This window comes from Mus pahari, chromosome 21 (assembly GCF_900095145.1).
Source record: "Mus pahari chromosome 21, PAHARI_EIJ_v1.1, whole genome shotgun sequence".
NCBI lineage: Eukaryota > Metazoa > Chordata > Mammalia > Rodentia > Muridae > Mus > Mus pahari.
Window position 1 is genome coordinate 47718670 of NC_034610.1, and position 11000 is coordinate 47729669.

The window sequence follows — 11000 nt, forward strand, 5'->3', positions numbered from 1 at the left end:
TATCAAGACACACACGCACACACATTTACATTGCCAGCACTATCAAGACACACACGCACACACATTTACATTGCCAGCAGTATCAAGACATGCACATGCACATTGCCAGCAGTATCAAGATACACACACACACACACACTGCCAGCAGTATCAGGATACACACACACACACACACACACACACACATACACACACACACTCACTCAGAAGTGGGAAACCTTGACTCTCTATAAAATTACCCAAAAGGTATCTGAGATGTGCAGCAGACCAGAAGGGCTCTTTTGGTTTTGGTTGATTGGTTTTTGTTTTCGTTTTGTGTGGTTGCTTTCATTTCATTTTTCCATATTAACTTGAGGCTGACATGTCAAACTCTAGAAAGGAAAGATAAACTCAGTGTGTCTTTAGGCTCTGGATTTTTTACCCCTACCAATTGTAGTGGAAATATGTATATACTTGTGTGTGTGTCTGTCTTTATAGTCATTTTCACATACATCCTGAGTGACATTCTTCAGAAATATATTCAGGGATGTCCTTTTACTAACTGGTACCTGGGATTCTGCTCTGGTAGGTCAGCTCCTGCCCACTGTCTTCAAGTCCCATGCTTGGGGCATCCTGCACACACTGCTGGAGATGTTCAGCCACCGAATGCACCATATTCAGCCCCACTACCGAGTTCAGCTTCTGAGCCATCTCCACACACTGGCTGCAGTCGCACAGACCAACCAGAACCAGCTCCATCTGTGGTGAGTGGTGCCTGCAGGCCGCCTCCCCAGGGTTTAGTACGCCCATGCTTGGAAGTGGGGGGGCTTAATCTCCCCGCCCCTGGCCCCTTTTTTTTCTTACTTGTCATAAAATTTAAATTCTGCTTCTAAGACACTATAATTCCAGCAAAAGAGTGGAATCCAAGTTTTTAAAAGAAACTGGATTTACATATGTTTTAAGTCATGATTAAAGTACCATTTTATGGAAGGCAGAGGCAAACAGATCTATCTGTGAATTCAAGGCCAGCCTGGTCTACAGAATGAGTTCCAGAACAGCCAGGGCAGAGAAACCATGTTTTGAAAACAAAAAAAAAAAAAAACGTATCATTCCAATTTGCTTGAAGTAAAAACGTATTTCAGATAGAAATCTGTAATTTACTGGAGGAGGGGACACAGTCTCACGTAGCGTAACCTGACCTTGAATTCGTTTCTATAGCCAACACAAGATACAAAATCTGATCCCCCTGCCTCTGCCTCTCTTAGAGTTCTATGGCTGTGAAGAGAGACACCATGACCATGGCAGCTCTTATAAGGGAAAGCATTGAATTGGTGCTGACTTATAGCTCAGAGGTTTAGTCAGTTATCATCATGAAGGGAACCATGGTGGCATGCAGGCAGACATGGTGCTGAAGAAGGACCTGAGAGTTCAGCTTCTGAGGCCTCAAAGCCCACCTCTTAGTCACACCTCTCCTCCAGGGAAGCCACCTGTACTCCAGGGCCCTGCCTCCTAACAGTGCCACTCCCTGTGGACCTACGGAGGCCATCTTTATTCAAACCATTGTACTGACTGCGCAGTTGTGTGCTGCCTACCTAGTAGTGAGGTGCCATCTATCGAGGAGAAGGGTTTACTTCTAATCTGTGGTCTCTCTGTCAAATGGGTACGAGGTCAGCTGTTTCACATTGTAGAATTTAGCATCAAAAAGGGAAGGTTATTTATATCAAAGAAGGGAAGTGTGTCATCTCTGTGTTCTTGCATGTTCACAACTCTGCAATTGGATCTGCCGACATCCATGTGAACCGTGTGTCCTGCTCTCAGTGTGGAGAGCACTGCGCTGAGGCTCATCACAGCCCTGGGGAGCTCAGAGGTCCAGCCGCAGTTCACGCGCTTCCTCAATGATCCCAAAACAGTGCTGTCTGCAGAATCGGAAGAGCTGAACCGAGCCTTGATCCTGACCTTGGCCAGAGCAACCCACGTCACAGGTAAAGATCCTGCAAGGGATGCTAGCATACATTGTGCAGCTCCTCTAGACCACTGTGGGAGCACATGCTGGGCGGGGCCTTTCAAGAAAGCAAGCCAGTGGCTCTGGGCTCTCCTCAGAATCAGTTACAAGTGGAAGCTCAAGGCACTGTCATTCTGACTAGGGAAATTCCCAAAGGTTTCCTTTTTATGGATTTCCATCTGTACATAAATAAGAATATTAGTAATTTAAAAGAGCTTATTCATTTAAAAATACATGTAACATTATAATAGCATTATAACATTAAAATAGCATGTAACATTAGCATAAATAACATGTAAAAAGTATTTTCTATAACACAACTCTAATGGGAGGGAAGTGGTACTTTTGTTTTAGTTTGTTGTTTAATGGTTGTCCTTTAGTGTCTGAGTAAATGAGCGTAGGTGGTTCTCCTGTGCTTTTGTAGGTGGTCTGTCTCACAGCATTTATCTCCTCAGTGTATGATGCTGTGGTGGTTAGAGCACACGAGGAAACAAAGCATGGCCTCTCGGACGCCTCAGGCTTTTCAGATAACTGCGTGTCCTTTGTCTGTTTTTGAAAGTTCCTTAAAGATGAGCTGTATGTGACCCCGGTCCTGTCCACAGACTGTTGTACTTTGCTGCCCCATGGTCTGCTGGCCTATTTTTATAATGAGTACATTTTTAATGTATGTATCTTTTTCAATTAGTCATTTGGAAAACATCCCCTGTAACAAATGTGAACACGCCTCATTATAGTTCCATAAAACTGTGTGTGTTGATAGCACTATACATTTCATAAGAACATCTTTACATCTGGGAGACACTCACACTCATGGACCAGGAACCTTTCCAGTCTCTAACGTCCACCAGAAACCTCAGCCTCAGCGTCTAGAGGAGACGCTGTCCTTCGATTCTCTTAAAACAGCAGGGTGAGTTAATTTCTGAGAGAGTGTCTGCCAGATGTTTATATCTGCATAATTACTGGCTTTTCTGTCAGGTGTTCTTCTACCTAAAATTGAAATCCCATGAAGAAAGGCAGCTGTCGCACCTGAGTCCCATCATTCCCCTCACACTCCCCGCGCTGCGGCAGCCAGGCGCGTTCCGCACACTGTGCAGTGGGAGTGAGCATATGTACTCATTTTTACAGCATCATTGACAATATTTTCATTCATTTTTAATTGACACATAAAAAGAATCTTACATATTCATGGGATACCACATGATGTTTCCACACATATGTGTACATTGAATAACGTCCAAGTCAAGTCATTTACCTGCTCAAAAATTTTCTTTTGTTTGTAATAACATTCAAAGTCCCTTCTGATAACTTTAATATTTTTAATTTATGGGACACCAGCCGTGATCTTAACTGAGGCTGGTACCTTTGTCCTTGTTGAAATCAGGTGGTGTATAATAGTGTATAATAGTGTATAATAGTATATAATAGTGTATAATAGGGTAGTCTGGTGCCTTCTTGGAAGTGTGCAGAGAGACAGGCATTTCACTGTACCATTGAGAAATGCTAAGGATAGCTGCGAGTTATTATTTGAATAGCTCTGAACACATCAAATCCTTGAAAGGACAGTAGGACTAGCTATAGCAGCACAAGCCTGTAACCTTAGCACTTGGAGAGTTTGAGGCAGGAGGATTGCACAATTGAGGTAAACCTAGACTTTATTGCAAAACCCTATCTCAAAAAATGAAAGGAAGGAAGGAAGGAAGGAAGGAAGGACACCTGCAACTGCTAGATACCAGACTTGCCAGTTTCAGCTGCGTTTTTGTAAACTGTTATTTGCTGTAAGTGAACATCTCGGATTTAGAGATTTACACTTGGGACATACAGGACGTGTATAGTCTGACATCTGCTTTTTCAGTTTCGTTCTCTTGGCCCAGGAAAGACTTTATTAAAAATAAAAATATTCTAAAGTCCTTTGTTGTTTCTTCATTAATTGTGCTCATATTTTCTCATTAAAAAGTCCTGGTCACTCCTAGTTATTCTCAAAGTAAGAGGGGTAGATACTACGTAAAATGTAGGTAACCAGACATCTCAGTGCTCACGGTTGCTTTTGCTTGCTTTGACAGTACGTGTTTGTGGTCCTAGAGATCTGACTCCTGTCTGTCTGTCTAGATTTTTTTACAGGCTCTGACTCAGTCCAGGGAACTTGGTGTAAAGACATCCTTCAGACCATCATGAGCTTTACCCCTCATAACTGGGCTTCACACACCCTCAGCTGCTTCCCAGCCCCTCTGCAGGTAAGTTGGTTTGTAATTCCACAATCATCTGAATTGCACAATCATGAAATACACAATCATCTCTTCTTCCAGTCACTCTGGCTTTCTAGGGACTACTTGACTTGGTAATAGCTGAAGAAAATTGGCTATTTCCTTTTTGAAAATTCTTCTTTTTACTTCCAAAATCTCCTGAGTTCCTTCTCATCCTATTGAGGATTAAATGTGTTCCTGAAAATGTAATTATTAAGGCTTCATTTTTTTAAATGAACTGTTTTAGAATCTCACAAGGATTAACACAATACCTGAAAACTTCTTTCCTTACACTAAGATGGAGGAAAATAAGCGTCAATGAAACTTCTTAGAGCATAAGGGTACTAAATTTGACTATGTTGACTTTTTTTTTTAACTGTACAAAAGAATTATAACTGTGGCTCCATAAGAAGGAGGAAGGCAAACCTGTGTGTCTGTCTGCTCAGAGAAGCTCAGAGAAGTCCACAGCACGGTGGACTTGAGTGAAGCTCAAGTGTCACTTGTCACAGATCAGAAGGCTTGCCAAGCCACAGATTCTGGTTCCCAGCCCAAGAGCTTCTGGCTGAGCAGATCTGGGGTAGGGCCTGAAGGCTGGCTGAGTGTGCGGCTCAGGGACCAGAATCAGAACCACTGGTCTGTCATAACTGATTCTCCTTGTGGAGACACTTCATATGCAACCTGAGACAGAGACACATTTCTTTTTCTTCCTTCTCTCAAAGATTAGCATAAAATGATTGAAGAGACTTTGAGTTTTAACTTGCTTAGAATTTCTGTTTAGGAATTAGAAAAAAGAAACTTAGAGTTGCTAGGCCGGCCTGTAACGTTCAGGCTTTCATTACTGCCTGACTCAAGGACACTTAGTTTTCTATTTTCTAAGATACAGAAATACAGAACCAAATGCACACCAGCTTCCTCGCCTCCGATGGTCCACTGTTCCTTTTTTCTGTATCCAGTGACATGAACTTTATTCTTCCTTTTAGGCTTTCTTCAAGCAAAATAATGTACCCCAGGAGAGCCGTTTTAATCTGAAGAAGAACGTGGAAGAAGAGTACAGGAAGTGGAAGTCAATGACTGATGAAAACGAGATCATCACCCAGTTCTCTGTGCAAGGCTTCCCTCCGCTCTTTCTCTGTCTCCTCTGGAAAATGCTCCTGGAGACGGATCATATCAGTCAGATCGGCTACAAGTAAGCCAGAAGCCTCGGTTTCAGTCTGCTTGGCAGTCAGCGTCGTCCATGCCAGAGCTCAGTTCTCACTCTTTGCCTTCTAGGGTACTAGAGAGAATTGGGGCCAGGGCCTTGGTGGCCCATGTGAGAACATTTGCAGATTTCTTGGTGTATGAGTTCTCTACATCAGCAGGAGGTCAACAACTCAATAAGTGCATTGAAATTCTCAACGACATGGTGTGGAAGTATAACATTGTCACACTGGACAGACTAATTCTCTGCCTGGTAGGAATCATTTCTCGGCCTTCTTCTCATGCTGTGATGTAATTGTGTGAGTGGGAGGGAGGCCGGGGCTGACTTCCTGTTCGGCTTCAGAGGGTTTCATGGATTTACGCTGTGCTTAAGCTTCCTTAAGGAAGGACTTCCTGAATTCCCTTTTCAGTGCATAGTCAATGATTAGTATTATATTCACAGAAGATACAAAAGTAAATAGAGTTTTCTGACCTTGTTATGCTTTGAAATACAAATGGTTGATTCTCAGAGACTGCAGGTCAGGAAATAGTGAAAAGCTATTGCTTGTCTTTGTAGAGTGCAGCCTGATGTAATCGTTCCCTTCACTAGTCAGGAGTCTGACTGTTTCTTGTGTGTACCCAGCATCCTCCACATGTTCCCTTGGCTTCTGCCTGTTAGTGTATCTCAAAGGTAGCTGGTTCGTCTGTTTGTTTTAGGGTCTGCTTGTTTTCATGTGCATGGGTGTTTTGCTTGCACATGACGTTGAGTACCACGTATACAGTGTGCCTGCTGGGACCAGCAGAGGGTGTCAGACCGTCTGGAACTTGAAATACAGAGAGTTCTGAGGAGCCCTGTGGTGCTGAGAATCAAACCTACATCACCTTAGCCTGCAAGAGCAGCCAGCGCCCCAGGCTCTGAACCAACACTTCAACCCTTCAAGCCAAGTCTTACGAAAAGACTGAATTAGACTAGGAAATTATATACTTTTTAAAAATCAGTAGTGGCTGGGTATGTTGGCATATCCCTGTAATCCCAGCAGATGCAGGGGAATTGTCATAAGTTCAAGGCCAGGCTGGTGTACATCAAGAACCCAAGGCCAGCCAGGGCATTCTGATAGTATTTGTAGTGACTTCGTTCATTAACATCGACCTGTTGTCTGTGAAGCATAAACGTACAGGTAATTGTAGTGTAGTAGGGGACTGAAACAGTGTACCTGGCAAAGGTAACGTAGTGATGCAGGGAAAGAGCATCAGAAAACAGAGGCCGTCACGTGACATCATCAAAGAAAGCTTTACCTACCTTAAGGTAAACGTTCCTAGCCGGAGGAGTAGTGAACCACAAATAGGCCAAAAGGGTCAAATCATCTTTAGGAGTGCTGAAAAATTGGTTTGGGGTAGACTAGACATCTAAGGAAATTGTCTTAATATTATACAGATAGGACAAGTTCACTTAATTTTTCTGTTTATTTCCAAAGGCTATGCGTAGTCATGAAGGAAATGAAGCCCAGGTTTGTTATTTCATAATTCAATTGCTGTTGCTCAAACCAAATGATTTCAGAAACCGAGTAAGTGACTTTGTGAAGGAGAATTCCCCAGAGCACTGGCTGCAGAGTGACTGGCACACCAAGCACATGAGCTACCACAAGGTACCACTCAGAGAGAGAGGAGGGGAGAGAGAGAGAGAGAGAGAGAGAGAGAGAGAGAGAGAGAGAGAGAGAGAGAGAGCGAGTAAGAGTGCGCAGTGGGAATGACACCCACTCTGAGAGAGAGGGAGAGGGAGAGAGAGGGAGAGAGAGAGAGAGAGAGAGCGAGAGAGCACGCGAGAGAGCGCGCGTGAGAGCGCGCGTGAGCGCACAGTGGGGATGACACCCACTCTGAGAGAGAGCAGCAGCAGCAGCGGGGATGGCTGCTCAGTTGCCTGGGCTGTTTGCACTGTGGGCCTGTGGTTTCTTTTATGGCCTCCATACAGACCCACAGTGAGTTAACTGTGAAGTTATGCTAATGAATAGGAGTAAAATGTAACTGTACTTCGAGTCAGCATGGTTCTGAATCAAATGAAGATAGCTTTAATAAAATTAGTATGGCAAGACTTGGGGAGCTGGGGTGTTGCTGATTTAGGGAGCATGTGCTTTAAAAAAAAATATGTATATATATATATATATGTTTTGTATTTTTCTTTTCTTTCTTTTTTTTTTTTTTTTTTTTTTTTTTTTTTTTTTTTTTTTTTTTTTTTTTTTTTTTTTTTTTTTTTTTTTTTTTTTTTTTTGTAGCTCTTTTGCGTTTGCTTTTTTTGGAGATACTCTAATACATGTCTCTCTCCACCTACAGAAATATCCGGAGAAGCTGTATTTCGAAGGTCTGGCAGAACAGGTTGACCCTCCTGTACCGATCCAGTCCCCTTATCTGCCCATCTACTTTGGGAATGTGTGTCTCCGGTTTCTCCCAGTCTTTGATATAGTAATCCACAGGTTTTTAGAGTTGCTTCCTGTGTCCAAATCACTGGAGACTCTCCTGGACCACCTAGGGGGCTTATATAAATTCCATGGTGAGTTTGTTCAGCTTGTAATTGCATCTGACACCTTTATGAACAGATAGGCTGAGCACCGCCATGTGGTAAAGGTGGTTCTGCAGGTTTGAAGTGCTGCAGGGTGAAGTCATACAGGTGTCATAAGATGCACAGCACGAGGTCTCTCTGTAAACAGCGTGGGCGTCGGCAGGTCTGGGAGGTGCAGTTTGAATTTTTGCCATGCACAGTTTGTATGAGCAGGGGGCGGTAAGCATACATGAGTCATAGGGGTCTTTTGGGAAAACTGCGGTTTGCCATGCACAGTTTGTATGAGCGGGGGGCGGTAAGCATGCATGAGTCATAGGGGTCTTTTGGGAAAACTGCGGTTTGCCATGCACAGTTTGTATGAGCGGGGGGCGGTAAGCATACATGAGTCATAGGGGTCTTTTGGGAAAACTGCGGTGGTGGAAGAAAAAGGCCTATTTGAAGGAGCATGGCTTATTGAAGTGAATTAAGAATGTTTACCTGTGAGTTTCAAAATAAGGCCTTGAAAGGAAAGCACGCCTGACTGCAGGCTCACATTAAATGCCAGTTTCGGTTTTATAACCTAGAGATGGTGGTCCTGGAAGTCACCGAGTAAGTTGGGTGCGTGGGAGTCAGTGTTTTAGAACCATGAGGTCAGGTGTGGCTCACAGCCCGTCTCAGAGCTGCACCACAGCCTCTCAAACAACCATGGGCCGTGCAGTGAATGCATGGGGGCCAGGAACACCATGCAGTGAATGCACGGGCCCAGGAACACGATTTGGCTGGGCTGGGCTTGCTGAGGAGACCATTGAAACTCTGGTCTTAAGACTGGAAACTAGAGCATGGTACAGCCCATGACACAAATGTGAAAGTAGATGACTGTACAGAGCGAGTGTCCGGCTCAAGGGAGAATGGATGCCTTTAAAAACTGTGCTCTGAATTAGGTGGCATGGGAACACTGTCTCCAGTCGGTGTGCAGTAACGGTCCCTGTGTGTGCAGCTGAGCCGGCACTGTCCCAGTTGCCTGGGTGGCCGTCAGATGCCACTCTGGGTTCTCACTCTTCACCGCCTTTTGTTTTGTTATAAATGCATTGCCGCATTCTGCACCTGTCAGCATGTGAAGACCCCCGCCTTTCTCTGTGATCATATTCCTGTGTTTGTGACCGCACTTGACATTTGTGGCTTTCCATCATTTTTGTACAGTGAATTTACAGCGGCGCCATTGTCTGCTCAGGACGACCCCACAGATGACGTGTATTGTTAGGGAGTTTCTGCTCCCTGTGTGTGATAGTCCAGAGTATGAAGTAATGTCATAAGTCTGAGCTGTTTTTAAGTAGTCACGGAAGCACGGGATTCGCTTTCATACTTACCAGTAACCTGATAAACACGCTGAGCTGTTTTCTTCTTGGCAGACCGGCCAGTGACTTATCTGTATAATACGTTGCACTATTATGAAATGTGCCTGAGAAACCGTGACCATCTCAAACGAAAACTTGTCCATGCAATCATTGGCTCTCTCAAAGATAACCGGCCACAGGGCTGGTGTCTCAGTGACACCTACCTGAAGCATGCTATGAATGCACGGGAGGACAACCCCTGGGTTCCGGAGGACTCCTACTACTGCAAGCTGATTGGCCGGCTGGTAGACAATATCCTTCCTTCTGTCATGTTCCTTCCAGACTCTCCATAAATAGCATTATTTTAGCTTGTAAGAGCAGTTTTTAAGGTAGTGTTCTTTGTATTTCAAAACCTTATTTTTAATTTTGAGTTGCTTAGGCCAACCTTAAACTCATTGGCCAGGAACTGAGGCTGTGAGCTCACGCTATACTCACCCTCAGGTCTCCAGTATCAGTCTAGCTGTGTAGTCATAGCTGGCCCAGAACTTGCTGTATAGACCAGGCTAGCTTTAGACTCACAGATCTGCCTCCCTCATGATGGGATTAAAAGTGGCCTTTATGATTATTTTATCTGTAAAAATTTTGAAACTTTAGATTGCATCATCATACCAGACATATATAAGTTTTTCTCTGTTGTTTTGTTTGTTTGTTTGTTTCGAGACAGGGTTTCTCTGTATAGAGCACTGGCTGTCCTGGAACTCACTCTGTAGACCAAGCTGGCCTCGAACTCAGAAATCCCCCTGCCTCTGCCTCCCAAGTGCTAGAATTAAAGGCATGCGCCACCACTGCCTGGCTAGCTTTTGCTTTTTATTTCTTTTGTATGTTTTTATTTCTTGAGTTTGATTTCATGTGTACAGTTGTCAGCAGTCTACATAACATGTCTATATGCCATGCCTAAACAAAAGAATGTATTTCTTGTGGTAACAGGCTTACTCATTTTTAAAGCAATTTTTACATGAAATTGCCCTGTAACTATAAGAGAAATAGGATAAAGAGGCCTGAGACCACGTTATTCTGTCTCCTGCTGGTGTAGCGTCTGTTTTAAGAGTCCATGTGTAAGCGTACTTGTTTTGGGGTTATTGCTCAGTGTGCTTAAGTCATGCAACACTTATCTCATGATAGCTTATCCTGTGTTTGCTTTGTATTGTTTATCCTTTTATGTTTTAATTGTAGTTAAATCACTTCTTGACAGCCCATAATCAGATCAGTTGATAATCAAATGAGATGCTTATGTTTGGAACATTATGAAATGTGTAAACATTATATTATGTAAGTGTGAACCATTAATCTCAGAATTGTCAAATTGTTATTGCCTTAATCTTTTGTACCCATGGCGGGCAAGTCTCCAGGACCCTTCCCAAACTGTGACTGGAGATTCAATGAGTTCCCCAACCCTGCTGCCCACGCTCTGCATGTGACCTGTGTGGAACTCATGGCCTTGGCAGTTCCAGGCAAAGATGTCGGAAATGCCCTTCTCAACGTCGTCCTGAAAAGGTCTGTGTCCTTTTTCCTGAAGTTGGACACTGATTACTGCTGAAGGGGTTGCTGTCGGGCAGACCTGTGCCCCAAAGTGAGCGCTCTTCTTCTTCTTCTTCTTCTTCTTCTTCTTCTTCTTCTTCTTCTTCTTCTTCTTCTTCTTCTTCTTCTTCTTCTTCTTCTTCTTCTTCTTCTTCTTC

General features: G+C 43.7%; 1 protein-coding gene across 3 annotated transcripts in view; it reads left to right on the plus strand.

Moving 5' to 3' along the window:
* The window catches only part of Med23 (mediator complex subunit 23), a 47560-nt gene that overhangs the window by 28926 nt on the left and 7634 nt on the right, over positions 1-11000 (plus strand). For all 3 annotated transcript variants that reach the window (XM_021221043.1, XM_021221045.1, XM_029532958.1), the window contains 9 exons: positions 569-743; positions 1798-1961; positions 4088-4212; positions 5202-5407; positions 5491-5671; positions 6873-7043; positions 7726-7942; positions 9340-9576; positions 10653-10818. In XM_021221043.1, coding sequence (XP_021076702.1) covers positions 569-743; positions 1798-1961; positions 4088-4212; positions 5202-5407; positions 5491-5671; positions 6873-7043; positions 7726-7942; positions 9340-9576; positions 10653-10818 — 1642 coding nt within the window. The remainder of the gene's footprint in view (positions 1-568; positions 744-1797; positions 1962-4087; positions 4213-5201; positions 5408-5490; positions 5672-6872; positions 7044-7725; positions 7943-9339; positions 9577-10652; positions 10819-11000) is intronic.